Source organism: Salvelinus fontinalis, chromosome 40 (assembly GCF_029448725.1).
Source record: "Salvelinus fontinalis isolate EN_2023a chromosome 40, ASM2944872v1, whole genome shotgun sequence".
NCBI classification, from domain to species: Eukaryota; Metazoa; Chordata; class Actinopteri; order Salmoniformes; family Salmonidae; genus Salvelinus; species Salvelinus fontinalis.
In genome coordinates, this window is record NC_074704.1 from 4178135 (window position 1) to 4197518 (window position 19384).

General features: G+C 46.3%; 1 protein-coding gene across 1 annotated transcript; it reads right to left on the bottom strand.

Annotated features, from left to right (window-relative positions):
* Positions 1-2747: 2747 nt before the first annotated feature.
* LOC129839200 (zinc finger protein 239-like) lies at positions 2748-4388 on the bottom strand (the record flags this gene model as incomplete). The annotated part of the gene is made up of 1 exon (XM_055906507.1): positions 2748-4388. A coding segment is annotated over one exon (1155 nt), but the record flags the coding sequence as incomplete, so codon positions are not given.
* Positions 4389-19384: the final 14996 nt, after the last annotated feature.

Consider the following 19384-nt stretch of genomic DNA (forward strand, 5'->3'; position numbering starts at 1 on the left):
GACCATCCACCCTACATATCCACCATGACCAACCACCATGACCAACCACCCTGACCCATCCACCCTGACCATCCTCCATGACAACCACCCTGACCAACCCCTCCCCCATTTACCATCTAGTCCTCAATCTAACCTCTTCCGGTTTCTCCCCCATTTACCATATAGTCCTCAATCTAACCTCTTCCTGTTTCTCCCCTCCCCCATTTACCATCTAGTCCTCAATCTAACCTCTTCCTGTTTCTCCCCTCCCCCATTTACCATATAGTCCTCAATCTAACCTCTTCCTGTTTCTAATCTCCCCCATTTACCATCTAGTCCTCAATCTAACTTCTTCCTGTTTCTGATCTCCCCCATTTACCATCTAGTCCTCAATCTAACCTCTTCCTGTTTCTGATCTCCACCATTTACCATCTAGTCCTCAATCTAACCTCTTCCAGTTTCTCCCCTCCCCCATTTACCATCTAGTCCTCAATCTAACCTCTCCCTGTTTCTTCCCTCCCCCATTTACCATCTAGTCCTCAATCTAACCTCTCCCTGTTTCTCCCCTCCCCCATTTACCACATAGTCCTCAATCTAACCTCTCCCTGTTTCTCATCTCCCCTCCCCCATTTACCATCTAGTCCTCAATCTAACCTCTTCCTGTTTCTGATCTCCCCCATTTACCATCTAGTCCTCAATCTAACCTCTTCCTGTTTCTCATCTCCCCCATTTACCATCTAGTCCTCAATCTAACCTCTTCCTGTTTCTAATCTCCCCCATTTACCATCTAGTCCTCAATCTAACCTCTTCCTGTTTCTCCCCTCCCCCATTTACCATCTAGTCCTCAATCTAACCTCTTCCTGTTTCTCATCTCCCCCATTTACCATCTAGTCCTCAATCTAACCTCTCCCTGTTTCTCATCTCCCCCATTTACCATAAAGCCCTCAATCTAACCTCTTCCTGTTTCTCCCCTCCCCCATTTACCATCTAGTCCTCAATCTAACCTCTTCCTGTTTCTAATCTCCCCCATTTACCATCTAGTCCTCAATCTAACCTCTTCCTGTTTCTCCCCTCCCCCATTTACCATATAGTCCTCAATCTTATCTCTTCCTGTTTCTGATCTCCCCCATTTACCATCTAGTCCTCAATCTAACCTCTCCTGTTTCTCATCTCCCCCATTTACCATCTAGTCCTCAATCTAACCTCTTCCTGTTTCTCCCCTCCCCCATTTACCATCTAGTCCTCAATCTAACCTCTTCCTGTTTCTCATCTCCCCCATTTACCATCTAGTCTTCAATCTAACCTCTTCCTGTTTCTCCCCTCCCCCATTTACCATCTAGTCCTCAATCTAACCTCTCCCTGTTTCTCCCCTCCCCCATTTACCACATAGTCCTCAATCTAACCTCTTCCTGTTTCTCATCTCCCCCATTTACCATATAGTCCTCAATCTAACCTCGTCCTGTTTCTCCCCCATTATGAAGTCATTTAGCAGATGCTCTTTCCAGAGCAATTACTCACAGCGAGTAGATCCACCCTCTCTGAACGTGGAAAAGAGGTGTTTTACCAGTCAACAGAGACAGAAAAGGTCAATCAATGAGACCTGTTAAAAACACAATTATATATTCCCCCCCAACAAGACGTGAGGTCGATTTCACAAAAAAATAATCATTAATCTATAAATCAATCAGTTTATTGACGAAAAACAAAATAAACATTGATAAAAACATTCAACATTATTCAGTTGAAATCATGAAATAAGATACAAGCTACAGTGGCTTGATGTCACGGTATCCAGGGTTTAATACATAAACATTTAACTGTACTACTGTTGAATACCATTCATTCCTCTGAGGACATCACGGTATCCAGGGTTTAATACATAAACATTTGGTCCTCAGTCTCATGTTACAGTGGAAAGTATTCAACCCCTTTGGCATTTTTCCTATTTTGTTGCCTTATAACCTGTAATTAAAATACATTTTTGGGGGGGTTTGTATCACTTGATTTACACAACATGCCTAACACTTTGAAGATGAAAAATATTTTTTTATTGTGAAACAAGAAATAAGACAAAAAAAAACAGAAACTTGAGCGTGCATAACTATTCATCCCCAGAAAAGTAAATACTTTGTAGAGCCACATTTTATAGAAATGACAGCCGCAAGTCTCTTGGGGTATGTCTCTATAAGCTTGGCACATCTAGCCACTGGGATTTTTGCCCATTCTTCAAGGCAAAACTGCTCCAGCTCCTTCAAGTTGGATGGGTTCCGCTGGTGTACAGCAATCTTTAAGTCATACCACAGATTCTCAAGTGGATTGAGGTCTGGGATTTGACTAGGCCATTCCAAGACATTTAAATGTTTCCCCTTAAACCACTCAAGTGTTGCTTTAGCAGTATGCTTAGGGTCATTGTCCTGCTGGAAGGTGAACCTCCGTCAGTCTCAAATCTCTGGAAGACAAACAGGTTTCCCTCAAGAATTACCCTGTATTTTGCGCCATCCATCATTCCTTCAATTCTGACTAGTTTCCCAGTCCCTGCCGATGAAAAACATCCCCACAGCATGATGCTGCCACCACCATGCTTCACTGTGGGGATGGTGTTCTCGGGGTGATGAGAGGTGTTGGGTTTGCGCCAGACATAGCGTTTTCCTTGATGGCCAATAAGCTCAATTTTAATCTCATCTGACCAGAGTACCTTCTTCCATATGTTTGGGGATTCTCCCACATGCCTTTTGGTGAACACCAAACGTTTTTGCTTATTTTTTTCTTTGTTATGTTAAAATATAATGTGAAAATATAAAGTATTAAGGTGTATAATAGAATAAACGTGTTTTAATTAATTAACATTAATAAATCAATTTCCAAAGCTTCCTAAATATGTTTTTACCAAGATGGAGGCCCGATGGCTTCTGTGTTCTACTACCCAGGTCTGGTGTTGGAGATCATTCTACACTCTGTGTTCTACTACCCAGGTCTGGTGTTGGAGATCATTCTACACTCTGTGTTCTACTACCCAGGTCTGGTGGAGATCATTCCACACTCTGTTTTCTACTACCCAGGTCTGGTGTTGGAGGTCATTCCACACTCTGTGTTCTACTACCCAGGTCTGGTGTTGGAGATCATTCCACACTCTGTTTTCTACTACCCAGGTCTGGTGTTGGAGGTCATTCCACACTCTGTGTTCTACTACCCAGGTCTGGTGTTGGAGATCATTCCACACTCTGTGTTCTACTACCCAGGTCTGGTGTTGGAGATCATTCCACACTCTGTGGATCTCCTGAGTGTATTTTCTGATGTTTAATCAGAGAACTTGAATGAGAGTATCTCTTGTCACACTGATCACAGCTATAAGGCTTTTCTCCAGTGTGTGTTCTCTGGTGTACTGCCAGGTTGCTTGAGGTAGAACAACTCGTCCCACAGTCAGAGCAGTGGTAAGGTTTCTCTCCAGTGTGGGTTCTCTTGTGTGATATCAGGTTACTTGAGGTAGTACATCTCTTACCACAGTCTGAGCAGTGGTAAGGCTTTTCACCAGTGTGGGTTCTCTGATGTACTATTAGTATGTCTAATAAAGCAAAACTCTTCCCACATTCAGCGCAGTGGTGAGGTTTCTCTCCTGTGTGTGTTCTCTGGTGAGATTTTAAATGTGATGATCTAACAAAACCCTTCCCACAGTCAGAGCAGTGGTAAGGTTTCTCTCCTGTGTGTATTCTCTGGTGTACAATCAGGTGACTTGGCTGAGTAAAACTCTTCCCACATTGATCACAGCTATAAGGCTTCTCTCCTGTGTGTGTTCTCTGGTGTGTTATCAGATAGCTTGAGGTAGTAAAGCTCATTCCACAGTTGGAGCAGCGATAAGGTTTCTCTCCAGTGTGTATTCTCTTGTGTACAGTCAGGTTTGATGACTGAGTGAATCGTTTCCCGCATTGATCACAGCCATAAGGCCTCTCTCCTGTATGTGTTCTCTGGTGTATAATAAGTTCACTTGAGGAGGTTAAGCTTTTCCCACAGTCTGAGCAGTGGTAAGGCTTCTCTCCAGTGTGCGTTCGCTGGTGCAGGTTTAAACGCTGTGATGTTGAAAAGATCCTCTCACAGTCAGAGCAGTGGTAAGGCTTCTCTCCTGTGTGTGTCAACTGGTGTTTTGTCAGGTTCCCTAGTTGAGAAAATCTCTTCAAACAGTCAGTGCAGCTATAAGGTTTCTCTCCTGTATGGATTCTGTGGTGTATTTTAAGTTCTGTTGAAGAGGTGAAACTCTTCCCACAGTCAGAGCAGCGGTGAGGTTTCTTCCCTGTGGGCCTCCGCTGGGGTTTCTTGAGGTGTTCTGCTCTGGAGAGACTCTTCTCTGCCTCGTCAGCATCATGATGTCGTTGAGCCTCCCCAGAGGATCCGGGACAGTCACGTCTCTCTCCTGTGTGAACAACAAAGTAAGACAGTCAATGTAGTGACTTTTTTTGACAATTGTCTTCTAACAATAAGATGGTCAAGTGAAGAACAATAGTCATATTTTGTCTTCATTTTTCACAGTAGTAATGACTATATTTATATTATCTATATTATTATATATTATGTCTATGACTTAAGTCTTACAATAAAGTTATTACAGTTGTTGAAACCTTCAGCAGTGATCCAGAGGTCACCAGAGTTGATCCAGACAACGGAGGTCACCAATATTATTATTAACCAGAGTTGCATCTCTGAGGTCAGCTTCTCTCTGTAGTCTGTTATTATTGGTATTCTTTTATTATCAGCTTTACTGATTATCAGCTAAAACACAAAAGCAAATAAAACGACAGCAAATAAAAACAGAGGAAATATGGATCAATTAGTCTATCAATAATACAGACTTCATGACCTTCTGAACTTTGACCAGTCAAATCTGGAGAACGCCCCTTTAAAAGTCAAATCATATTTAAAAAGGGGTGATCCAGGAAGGGTCCATTCATTTAATCTATAGAACGCCCCTTTAAAGAGGTGATCCAGGAAGGGTCCAGTCATTTAATCTATAGAACGCCCCTTTAAAGAGGTGATCCAGGAAGGGTCCATCCTTTTTAATCTGTAGAACGCCCCTTTAAAGGGGTGATCCAGGAAGGGTCCAGTCATTTAATCTGTAGAACGCCCCTTTAAAAGAGGTGATCCAGGAAGGGTCCAGTCATTTAATCTGTAGAACGCCCCTTTAAAGGGGTGGTCCAGGAAGGGTCCATTCATTTAATCTATAGAACGCCCCTTTAAAGAGGTGATCCAGGAAGGGTCCAGTCATTTAATCTGTAGAACGCCCCTTTAAAGAGGTGATCCAGGAAGGGTCCAGTCATTTAAATCTATAGAACGCCCCTTTAAAAGGGGTGATCCAGGAAGGGTCCTTTAAAGGGGTGATCCAGGAAGGGTCCAGTCATTTAATCTGTAGAACGCCCCTTTAAAAGGGGTGATCCAGGAAGGGTCCATTTTCGGACTTAATTATATAAATGGGTCTTTAGGGTTTATTATGGATCCCCATTAGTTCCTGCCAAGGCAGCAGCTACTCTTCCTGGGGTTTATTATGGATCCCCATTAGTTCCTGTCAAGGCAGCAGCTACTCTTCCTGGGGTTTATTATGGATCCTCATTAGTTCCTGCCAAGGCAGCAGCTACTCTTCCTGGGGTTTATTATGGATCCCCATTAGTTCCTGTCAAGGCAGCAGCTACTCTTCCTGGGGTTTATTATGGATCCTCATTAGTTCCTGCCAAGGCAGCAGCTACTCTTCCTGGGGTTTATTATGGATCCCCATTAGTTCCTGCCAAGGCAGCAGCTACTCTTCCTGGGGTTTATTTTGGATCCCCATGAGTTCCTGTCAAGGCAGCAGATACTCTTCCTGGGGTTTATTATGGATCTCCATTAGTTCCTGTCAAGGCAGCAGCTACTCTTCCTGGGGTTTATTATGGATCCCCATTAGTTCCTGCCAAGGCAGCAGCTACTCTTCCTGGGGTTTATTATGGATCCCCATTAGTTCCTGCCAAGGCAGCAGATACTCTTCCTGGGGTTTATTATGGATCCCCATTAGTTCCTGTCAAGGCAGCAGCTACTCTTCCTGGGGTTTATTATGGATCCCCATTAGTTCCTGTCAAGGCAGCAGCTACTCTTCCTGGGGTTTATTATGGATCCCCATTAGTTCCTGCCAAGGCAGCAGATACTCTTCCTGGGGTTTATTATGGATCTCCATTAGTTCCTGTCAAGGCAGCAGCTACTCTTCCTGGGGTTTATTATGGATCCCCATTAGTTCCTGCCAAGGCAGCAGCTACTCTTCCTGGGGTTTATTATGGATCCCCATTAGTTCCTGCCAAGGCAGCAGCTACTCTTCCTGGTGTCCAGCAAAAATTAATTAATTATACATTTTAAAAACATTACAATACATTCATAACATATTAGGTATGTGCCCTCAGGCCTCTACTCTACTACCACTTATCTAACACAAAATCCATGTGTACATGTGTTTATAGTGCTACGGTGTGTTTGTATACATGTCTATGTTTGTGTTGTTTCACAATCCCCGCTGTTCCATAAGGTGTATTTTTACCTGCTTTTTAAATCGGATTCTACTGCTGCATCAGTTACCTGATGTGGAATAGAGTTCCATGTAGTCATGGCTCTATGTAGTACTGTGCACCTCCCATAGTCTGTTCTGGACTTGGGGACTGTGAAGAGACCTCTGGTGGCATGTCTTGTGGGGTATGTATGGGTGTCTGAGCTGTATGCTAGTAGTTTAAACAGACCTCTGGTGGCATGTCTTGTGGGGTATGTATGGGTGTCCGAGCTGTGTGTTAGTAGTTTAAACAGACCTCTGGTGGCATGTCTTGTGGGGTATGTATGGGTGTCCGAGCTGTGTGCTAGTAGTTTAAACAGACCTCTGGTGGCATGTCTTGTGGGGTATGTATGGGTGTCCGAGCTGTGTGTTAGTAGTTTAAACAGACCTCTGGTGGCATGTCTTGTGGGGTATGTATGGGTGTCCGAGCTGTGTGTTAGTAGTTTAAACAGACCTCTGGTGGCATGTCTTGTGGGGTATGTATGGGTGTCCGAGCTGTGTGCTAGTAGTTTAAACAGACCTCTGGTGGCATGTCTTGTGGGGTATGCATGAGTGTCTGAGCTGTGTGTTAGTAGAGATTAAACAGACCTCTGGTGGCATGTCTTGTGGGGTATGAATGGGTGTCTGAGCTGTGTGCTAGTAGTTTAAACAGACAGCTCGGTGCATTCAACATGTCAATACCTCTCACAAATACAAGCAGTGATGAAGTCAATCTCTCCTCCACTTTGAGCCAGGAGAGATCGACATTAATATTAGCTCTCTGTGTACATCCAAGGGCCAGCCGTGCTGCCCTGTTCTGAGCCAATTGCAATTTTCCTAAGTCCCTCTTTGTGGCACCTGACCACACGACTGAACAGTAGTCCAGGTGTGACAAAACTAGGGCCTGTAGGACCTGCCTTGTTGATAGTGTTGTTAAGAAGGTAGAAACTAGGGCCTGTAGGACCTGCCTTGTTGATAGTGTTATTAAGAAGGTAGAAACTAGAGGCTGTAGGACCTGCCTTGTTGACAGTGTTGTTAAGAAGGTAGAAACTAGGGCCTGTAGGACCTGCCTTGTTGATAGTGTTGTTAAGAAGGTAGAAACTAGGGCCTGTAGGACCTGCCTTGTTGATAGTGTTGTTAAGAAGGTAGAGACTAGGGCCTGTATGACCTGCCTTGTTGATAGTGTTGTTAAGAAGGTAGAAACTAGAGCCTGTAGGACCTGCCTTGTTGACAGTGTTGTTAAGAAGGTAGAAACTAGGGCCTGTAGGACCTGCCTTGTTGATAGTGTTGTTAAGAAGGTAGAGACTAGGGCCTGTATGACCTGCCTTGTTGATAGTGTTGTTAAGAAGGTAGAAACTAGAGCCTGTAGGACCTGCCTTGTTGACAGTGTTGTTAAGAAGGTAGAAACTAGGGCCTGTAGGACCTGCCTTGTTGATAGTGTTGTTAAGAAGGTAGAAACTAGGGCCTGTAGGACCTGCCTTGTTGATAGTGTTGTTAAGAAGGTAGAGACTAGGGCCTGTAGGACCTGCCTTGTTGATAGTGTTGTTAAGAAGGTAGAGACTATGGCATGTAGGACCTGCCTTGTTGATAGTGTTGTTAAGAAGGTAGAAACTAGGGCCTGTAGGACCTGCCTTGTTGACAGTGTTGTTAAGAAGGTAGAAACTAGGGCCTGTAGGACCTGCCTTGTTGATAGTGTTGTTAAGAAGGTAGAGACTAGGGCCTGTAGGACTTGCCTTGTTGATAGTGTTGTTAAGAAGGTAGAAACTAGGGCCTGTAGGACCTGCCTTGTTGATAGTGTTGTTAAGAAGGTAGAAACTAGGGCCTGTAGGACCTGCCTTGTTGATAGTGTTGTTAAGAAGGTAGAAACTAGGGCCTGTAGGACCTGCCTTGTTGATAGTGTTGTTAAGAAGGTAGAAACTAGGGCCTGTAGGACTTGCCTTGTTGATAGTGTTGTTAAGAAGGTAGAGACTAGGGCCTGTAGAACCTGTCTTGTTGACAGTGCTGTTAAGAAGGCAGAGCAGTGCTTTATTATGGGACAGACTTCTCCCCATCTTAGCTACTGTTGTATCAATATGTTTTGACCATGACAGTTTACAATCCAGGGTTACTCCAAGCAGTTTAGTCAACTCAACTTTCTCAATGTCCACATTATTTATTTCAAGATTTAGTTGAGGTTTAGTGAGTGTTTTGTCCCAAATACAATGCTTTTAGTTTTAGAAATATTTAGGGCTAACTTATTCCTTGCCCCCCACTCTGAAACTAACTGCAGCTCTTAAGTGTTGAGTCATTTCAAATCGCTGTAATAGCTGACGTGTTCAGTAGTGTTGAGTCATTTCAAATCGCTGTAGTAGCTGACGTGTTCAGTAGTGTTGAGTCATTTCAAATCGCTGTAATAGCTGACGTGTTCAGTAGTGTTGAGTCATTTCAAATCGCTGTAGTAGCTGACGTGTTCAGTAGTGTTGAGTCATTTCAAATCGCTGTAGTAGCTGACGTGTTCAGTAGTGTTGCAGTCATTTCAAATCGCTGTAGTAGCTGACGTGTTCAGTAGTGTTGAGTCATTTCAAATCGCTGTAGTAGCTGACGTGTTCAGTAGTGTTGAGTCATTTCAAATCGCTGTAGTAGCTGACGTGTTCAGTAGTGTTGAGTCATTTCAAATCGCTGTAGTAGCTGACGTGTTCAGTAGTGTTGAGTCATTTCAAATCGCTGTAGTAGCTGACGTGTTTAGTAGTGTTGAGTCATTTCAAATCGCTGTAGTAGCTGACGTGTTTAGTAGTGTTGAGTCATCCGCATTGAGTGACACATTTAAATTGGCCAGGTCGCAATTGTAAATGAGAACGTGTTCTCAATTTGCCTACCTGGTTAAATAAAGGTTAAATAAAAAATTAATTTAAAAAAATGGCGACGGGGCTTTGTGAACACACAACCTGTACTGAACTGGTTGTTCTGAACTCACAAAAAGTATATTCTAGAATTCATCCATGATGTCATAGTGATAGTTTAACCAGGTTTCTAGGATATATAGTATATTCTAGAATTCATCCATGATGTCATAGTGATAGTTTAACCAGGTTTCTAGGATATATAGTATATTCTAGAATTCATCCATGATGTCATAATGATAGTTTAACCAGGTTTCTAGGCTATATAGTATATTCTAGAATTCATCCATGATGTCATAATGATAGTTTAACCAGGTTTCTAGGATATATAGTATATTCTAGAATTCATCCATGATGTCATAATGATAGTTTAACCAGGTTTCTAGGATATATAGTATATTCTATAATTCATCCATGAGGTCATAATGATAATTTAACCAGGTTTCTAGGATATATAGTATATTCTAGAATTCATCCATGATGTCATAATGATAGTTTAACCAGGTTTCTAGGATATATAGTATATTCTAGAATTCATCCATGATGTCATAATGATAGTTTAACCAGGTTTCTAGGATATATAGTACATTCTAGAATTCATCCATGATGTCATAATGATAGTTTAACCTTTCTAGCCTGTACTAGTTGTTCTGGACTGGATGTTCAGTAGAGCACCGGTTCCTGTTCTATTAGGTTTTCATGTACTGAACACAACCCTGATAGGCGGTTGAAGCCATAAAATCAGCACTCTGCCTAGATGAGGCATGTGGTGAAATGTAACTCGAATTCATAGACCGAGTTACGGGTGCAAGGACTGACCATAGACCGAGTTATGGGTGACGGACTGACCATAGACGATAGACCGAGTTATGGGTGGACTGACCATAGACCGAGTTATGGGTGGACTGACCGTAGACCGAGTTACGGGTGGACTGACCATAGACCGAGTTACGGGTGGACTGACCATAGACCGAGTTACGGGTCGACTGACCGTAGACCGAGTTATGGGTGGACTGACCGTAGACCGAGTTATGGGTGGACTGACCATAGACCATAGACCGAGTTATGGGTGGACTGACCGTAGACCGAGTTATGGGTGGACTGACCATAGACCGAGTTATGGGTGGACTGACCATAGACCGAGTTATGGGTGGACTGACCGTAGACCGAGTTATGGGTGGACTGACCGTAGACTGTAGACCGAGTTATGGGTGGACTGACCGTAGACCGAGTTATGGGTGGACTGACCGTAGACCGAGTTATGGGTGGACTGACCATAGACCGAGTTATGGGTGGACTGACCATAGACCGAGTTATGGGTGGACTGACCGTAGACCGAGTTATGGGTGGACTGACCATAGACCGAGTTATGGGTGCAAGGACTGACCATAGACCGTAGACTGAGTTATGGGTGCAAGGACTGACCATAGACCGTAGACCGAGTTATGGGTGGACTGACCGTAGACCGAGTTACGGGTGGACTGACCGTAGACCGAGTTACGGGTGGACTGACCGTAGACCGAGTTACGGGTGGACTGACCATAGACCGAGTTACGGGTGGACTGACCATAGACCGAGTTACGGGTGGACTGACCATAGACCGAGTTACGGGTGGACTGACCGTAGACCGAGTTACGGGTGGACTGACCATAGACCGAGTTACGGGTGGACTGACCGTAGACCGAGTTACGGGTGGACTGACCGTATTTTTTTTTTATTTTATTTTTTTTTATTTTTTTTTACCGTTATTTTAGCAGGTAAGTTGACTGAGAACACGTTCTCATTTGCAGCAACGACCTGGGGAATAGTTACAGGGGAGAGGAGGGGGATGAATGAGCCAATTGTAAACTGGGGATTATTAGGTGACCGTGATGGTTGAGGGCCAGATTGGGAATTTAGCCAGGACACCGGGGTTAACACCCCTACTCTTACGATAAGTGCCATGGGATCTTTAATGACCTCAGAGAGTCAGGACACCCGTTTAAAAACTTCTTGCAACTATAGGGGTGCTGTTCCGCATTAGCATATTTGGGTCTCCAAATTAAACTGCCTCGTGCTAAATTCTTGATCGTACAATATGCATATTATTGTTATTATTGGATAGAAAACAGTCTATAGTTTCTATAGGAGTTGAAATTTTGTCTCTGAGTGGTACAGAACAATTTCTACAGCACTTTTCATGACAGGGTTCAGATTTCAGAAATTTTTACCTCTGATCTGGGGTCTGTTTTTAAGGCGACAGTGAATGCTATGAAGAAACCGACACTGCCTACGTCTTCCTCTGGGTGTCTGTACGTCATCACGTTTTCAATGAACTCGATGGGATATTCCCAGCCATTATAAAAGCCCAAAATGTACAGAGACCCCCCTTTCTCAACGTGCGCCTCAAGCGTGAAGGCCATCGGACCTGCCTCGTTCCAAATCGTTTTCTAACCAGCTATATTTCTCCGGTCATGTTTTCAGTCGTTATAGTTGTTAAAAACATCATAATGTAGTTAATTTTAACCGTTTTATAGCAATTTATATCCGTTTAGTGCGATTCTGAGGAATTTATTTGTCGTGCACTTTCTAGCTTTGGGAACGTTTCGCGGTCTCGGTCGTTGTTAGTGGACATTTCGAAGGACAGAGGACATCTATCGACCAAAAGACGTTTATAACATAGAAAGGATACATTGCCCAAGAATATGATGGAAGATCAGCTCAAAGTAAGCAATATTTAATATGATAAACCGTGTTTCTGTCGAAATATTTTAAACGCATATTTCGCCATTTTGTTTGGTATAGCTTCACCTGGCGAACCCTGTATTGAAAAGTAAGGATAATTTTAAAAATGTAAATCAGCGGTTGCATTAAGAACTAATTTGTCTTTCGATTCCTGTCTACCCTGTATTTTTTAGTCAAGTATATGATTAGCTTTCAATTAAACTAGATCACTCTGATAGATGACGTCAGACATATTGAGGCTTGATTTCCTAGTATTTTTATTGTGTAACCACGGTTTTGTATGGCTAAATATGCACCTTTTCGAACAAACTGTATATGTATGTTGTAAAATGATGTTACAGGAGTGTCATCGGAAGAATTCTGAGAAGGTTAGTGAAAAAATTAATATCTTTTGGCGGTGATTACGTTATAGCGCTCTTTGGCTGGAATCGATGCTCTGGTAACGTTTTCACATGTAGTATGCTAACTTATCGATTTATTGTGTTTTCGCTGTAAAACGCTTAGAAAATCTGAAATATTGTCTGGAATCACAAGATCTGGGTCTTTCCATTGCTATGCTTTGTCTATTCTTATGAAATGTTTTATGATGAGTAAATTGGTCATACACGTTGCTCTATCTAGTAATTCTAGTCGATTTGCGATGGTCGGTGCAATTGTAAACTGTGATTTCTACCTGAAATATGCACTTTTTTCTAACAAAAACTATCCTATACCATGAATATGTTATCAGACTTTCATCTGAAGAGGTTTTTTCTTGGTTAGTGGATATCAATATCTTAGTTGAGCCGAATTGGTGATAGCACCTGAAGGAGTAAGAAACTGATGGAGTTAGAATAGTGGTGTATTTTGCTAACGTGTTTAGCTAATAGATTTACATATTTTGTCTTCCCTGTAAAACATTTTAAAAATCTGAAATGGTGGCTTTATTCACAAGATCTGTATCTTTCATCTGGTGTCTTGGACTTGTGATTTAATGATATTTAGATGCTACTATCTACTTCTGAAGCTATGCTATCTATGCTAATCAGTGTGTGGGGGGTGGGGGGTGCTCCCGGATCCGGGGTTAGTAGCCGTGAAAGGTTAACGTCCCATCCGAAAGACGGCACCCTACACAGAGCAGTGTCCCCAATCACTGCCCCGGGGCATTGGGATCTTTGTTTTAGACCAGAGGAAAGAGTGCCTCCTACTGGCCCTCCAACACCACTTCCAGCAGCACCTGGTCTCCCATCCAGGGACTGACCAGGACCAACCCTGCTTAGCTTCAGAAGCAAGCCAGCAGTGGTATGCAGGGTGGTATGCTGCTGACCGTAGACCGAGTTATGGGTGGACTGACCGTAGACCGAGTTATGGGTGGACTGACCATAGACCATAGACCGAGTTATGGGTGGACTGACCGTAGACCGAGTTATGGGTGGACTGACCGTAGACCGAGTTATGGGTGGACTGACCGTAGACCGAGTTATGGGTGGACTGACCGTAGACCGAGTTATGGGTGGACTGACCGTAGACCGAGTTATGGGTGGACTGACCGTAGACCGAGTTATGGGTGGACTGACCGTAGACCGAGTTATGGGTGGACTGACCATAGACCGAGTTATGGGTGGACTGACCGTAGACCGAGTTATGGGTGGACTGACCATAGACCATAGACGGTAGACCGAGTTACGGGTGGACTGACCGTAGACCGAGTTACGGGTGGACTGACCGTAGACCGAGTTATGGGTGGACTGACCGTAGACTGAGTTATGGGTGGACTGACCATAGACCATAGACCGAGTTATGGGTGGACTGACCGTAGACCGAGTTATGGGTTGACTGACCGTAGACCGAGTTATGGGTGGACTGACCGTAGACCGAGTTATGGGTGGACTGACCGTAGACCGAGTTATGGGTGGACTGACCGTAGACCGAGTTATGGGTGGACTGACCGTAGACCGAGTTACGGGTGGACTGACCGTAGACCGAGTTACGGGTGGACTGACAATAGACCGAGTTACGGGTCGACTGACCATAGACCATAGACGGTAGACCGAGTTACGGGTGGACTGACCGTAGACCGAGTTACGGGTGGACTGACCGTAGACCGAGTTATGGGTGGACTGACCGTAGACCGAGTTATGGGTGGACTGACCATAGACCATAGACCGAGTTATGGGTGGACTGACCGTAGACCGAGTTATGGGTTGACTGACCGTAGACCGAGTTATGGGTGGACTGACCGTAGACCGAGTTATGGGTGGACTGACCGTAGACCGAGTTATGGGTGGACTGACCGTAGACCGAGTTATGGGTGGACTGACCGTAGACCGAGTTATGGGTGGACTGACCGTAGACCGAGTTATGGGTGGACTGACCGTAGACCGAGTTATGGGTGGACTGACCGTAGACCGAGTTATGGGTGGACTGACCGTAGACCGAGTTATGGGTGGACTGACCATAGACCGTAGACCGAGTTATGGGTGGACTGACCGTAGACTGTAGACCGAGTTATGGGTGGACTGACCGTAGACCGAGTTATGGGTGGACTGACCGTAGACCGAGTTATGGGTGGACTGACCGTAGACCGAGTTATGGGTGGACTGACCATAGACTCAGTTATGGGTGGACTGACCGTAGACCGAGTTATGGGTGGACTGACCATAGACCGAGTTATGGGTGGACTGACCGTAGACCGAGTTATGGGTGGACTGACCGTAGACCGAGTTATGGGTGGACTGACCATAGACCGAGTTATGGGTGGACTGACCATAGACCGAGTTATGGGTGGACTGACCGTAGACTGTAGACCGAGTTATGGGTGGACTGACCATAGACCGAGTTATGGGTGGACTGACCATAGACCGAGATATGGGTGGACTGACCATAGACCGAGTTATGGGTGCAAGGACTGACCATAGACCATAGACCGAGTTATGGGTGGACTGACCGTAGACCGAGTTACGGGTGGACTGACCATAGACCGAGTTACGGGTGGACTGACAATAGACCGAGTTACGGGTCGACTGACCGTAGACCGAGTTATGGGTGGACTGACCATAGACGATAGACCGAGTTATGGGTGGACTGACCGTAGACCGAGTTATGGGTGGACTGACCGTAGACCGAGTTATGGGTGGACTGACCGTAGACCATAGACCGAGTTATGGGTGGACTGACCATAGACCGAGTTATGGGTGGACTGACCGTAGACCATAGACCGAGTTATGGGTGGACTGACCATAGACCGAGTTATGGGTGGACTGACCGTAGACCGAGTTATGGGTGGACTGACCGTAGACCGAGTTATGGGTGGACTGACCATAGACCGTAGACCGAGTTATGGGTGGACTGACCATAGACCGAGTTATGGGTGGACTGACCATAGACCGAGTTATGGGTGGACTGACCGTAGACCGAGTTATGGGTGGACTGACCGTAGACCATAGACCGAGTTATGGGTGGACTGACCATAGACCGAGTTATGGGTGGACTGACCTTAGACCATAGACCGAGTTATGGGTGGACTGACCATAGACCGAGTTATGGGTGGACTGACCGTAGACCGAGTTATGGGTGGACTGACCATAGACCATAGACCGAGTTATGGTTGGACTGACCATAGACCGAGTTACGGGTGGACTGACCATAGACCGAGTTATGGGTGGACTGACCGTAGACCGAGTTACGGGTGGACTGACCATAGACCGAGTTATGGGTGGACTGACCATAGACCGAGTTATGGGTGGACTGACCGTAGACCGAGTTATGGGTGGACTGACCGTAGACCGAGTTATGGGTGGACTGACCGTAGACCGAGTTATGGGTGGACTGACCATAGACCGAGTTATGGGTGGACTGACCATAGACCGTAGACCGAGTTATGGGTGGACTGACCGTAGACCGAGTTATGGGTGGACTGACCGTAGACCGAGTTATGGGTGGACTGACCGTAGACCGAGTTATGGGTGGACTGACCATAGACCGAGTTATGGGTGGACTGACCATAGACCGTAGACCGAGTTATGGGTGGACTGACCGTAGACCGAGTTATGGGTGGACTGACCATAGACCATAGACCGAGTTACGGGTGGACTGACCATAGACCGAGTTATGGGTGGACTGACGTTAGACCGAGTTATGGGTGGACTGACCGTAGACCGAGTTATGGGTGGACTGACCGTAGACTGAGTTATGGGTGGACTGACCGTAGACCGAGTTATGGGTGGACTGACCATAGACCATAGACCGAGTTATGGGTGGACTGACCGTAGACCGAGTTATGGGTGGACTGACCGTAGACCGAGTTATGGGTGGACTGACCGTAGACCGAGTTATGGGTGGACTGACCGTAGACCGAGTTATGGGTGGACTGACCGTAGACCGAGTTATGGGTGGACTGACCGTAGACCGAGTTATGGGTGGACTGACCGTAGACCGAGTTATGGGTGGACTGACCGTAGACCGAGTTATGGGTGGACTGACCATAGACCGAGTTATGGGTGGACTGACCGTAGACCGAGTTATGGGTGGACTGACCATAGACCATAGACGGTAGACCGAGTTACGGGTGGACTGACCGTAGACCGAGTTACGGGTGGACTGACCGTAGACCGAGTTATGGGTGGACTGACCGTAGACCGAGTTATGGGTGGACTGACCATAGACCATAGACCGAGTTATGGGTGGACTGACCGTAGACCGAGTTATGGGTTGACTGACCGTAGACCGAGTTATGGGTGGACTGACCGTAGACCGAGTTATGGGTGGACTGACCGTAGACCGAGTTATTATTCATGATTATTATTTGACCATGCTTGTCACTTATGAACATTTTTGAACATCTTGGCATAGTTCTGTTATAATCTCCACCCGGCACAGCCAGAAGAGGACTGGCTACCCCTCATAGCCTGGTTCCTCTCTAGGTTTCTTCCTAGGTTTTGGCCTTTCTAGGGAGTTTTTCCTAGCCACCGTGCTTCTACACCTGCATTACTAGCTGTTTGGGGTTTTAGGCTGGGTGTCTGTACAGCACTTCGAGATATTAGCTGATGTACGAAGGGCTATATAAAATAAAATTGATTGATTGATTGATGGGTGGACTGACCGTAGACCGAGTTATGGGTGGACTGACCATAGACCGAGTTATGGGTGGACTGACCGTAGACCGAGTTATGGGTGGACTGACCATAGACCGAGTTATGGGTGGACTGAACGTAGACCGAGTTATGGGTGGACTGACCATAGACCATAGACCGTAGACCGAGTTACGGGTGGACTGACCGTAGACCGAGTTATGGGTGGACTGACCATAGACCGAGTTATGGGTGGACTGACCATAGACCGTAGACCGAGTTATGGGTGGACTGACCGTAGACCGTAGACCGAGTTATGGGTGGACTGACCGTAGACCATCCGAGTTATGGGTGGACTGACCGTAGACCGAGTTATGGGTGGACTGACCGTAGACCGAGTTATGGGTGGACTGACCGTAGACCGAGTTATGGGTGGACTGACCATAGACTCAGTTATGGGTGGACTGACCGTAGACCGAGTTATGGGTGGACTGACCATAGACCGAGTTATGGGTGGACTGACCGTAGACCGAGTTATGGGTGGACTGACCGTAGACCGAGTTATGGGTGGACTGACCATAGACCGAGTTATGGGTGGACTGACCATAGACCGAGTTATGGGTGGACTGACCGTAGACTGTAGACCGAGTTATGGGTGGACTGACCATAGACCGAGTTATGGGTGGACTGACCATAGACCGAGATATGGGTGGACTGACCATAGACCGAGTTATGGGTGCAAGGACTGACCATAGACCATAGACCGAGTTATGGGTGGACTGACCGTAGACCGAGTTACGGGTGGACTGACCATAGACCGAGTTACGGGTGGACTGACAATAGACCGAGTTACGGGTCGACTGACCGTAGACCGAGTTATGGGTGGACTGACCATAGACGATAGACCGAGTTATGGGTGGACTGACCGTAGACCGAGTTATGGGTGGACTGACCGTAGACCGAGTTATGGGTGGACTGACCGTAGACCGAGTTACGGGTGGACTGACCGTAGACCGAGTTACGGGTGGACTGACCATAGACCGAGTTACGGGTGGACTGACAATAGACCGAGTTACGGGTCGACTGACCATAGACCATAGACGGTAGACCGAGTTACGGGTGGACTGACCGTAGACCGAGTTACGGGTGGACTGACCGTAGACCGAGTTATGGGTGGACTGACCGTAGACCGAGTTATGGGTGGACTGACCATAGACCATAGACCGAGTTATGGGTGGACTGACCGTAGACCGAGTTATGGGTTGACTGACCGTAGACCGAGTTATGGGTGGACTGACCGTAGACCGAGTTATGGGTGGACTGACCGTAGACCGAGTTATGGGTGGACTGACCGTAGACCGAGTTATGGGTGGACTGACCGTAGACCGAGTTATGGGTGGACTGACCATAGACCGAGTTATGGGTGGACTGACCGTAGACCGAGTTATGGGTGGACTGACCGTAGACCGAGTTATGGGTGGACTGACCGTAGACCGAGTTATGGGTGGACTGACCATAGACCGTAGACCGAGTTATGGGTGGACTGACCGTAGACTGTAGACCGAGTTATGGGTGGACTGACCGTAGACCGAGTTATGGGTGGACTGACCGTAGACCGAGTTATGGGTGGACTGACCGTAGACCGAGTTATGGGTGGACTGACCGTAGACCGAGTTATGGGTGGACTGACCGTAGACCGAGTTATGGGTGGACTGACCATAGACCGAGTTATGGGTGGACTGACCGTAGACCGAGTTATGGGTGGACTGACCATAGACCGTAGACCGAGTTATGGGTGGACTGACCGTAGACCGTAGACCGAGTTATGGGTGGACTGACCGTAGACCGAGTTATGGGTGGACTGACCGTAGACCGAGTTATGGGTGGACTGACCGTAGACCGAGTTATGGGTGGACTGACCGTAGACCGAGTTATGGGTGGACTGACCATAGACCGAGTTATGGGTGCAAGGACTGACCATAGACCATAGACCGAGTTATGGGTGGACTGACCGTAGACCGAGTTACGGGTGGACTGACCATAGACCGAGTTACGGGTGGACTGACAATAGACCGAGTTACGGGTCGACTGACCGTAGACCGAGTTATGGGTGGACTGACCATAGACGATAGACCGAGTTATGGGTGGACTGACCGTAGACCGAGTTATGGGTGGACTGACCGTAGACCGAGTTATGGGTGGACTGACCGTAGACCGAGTTACGG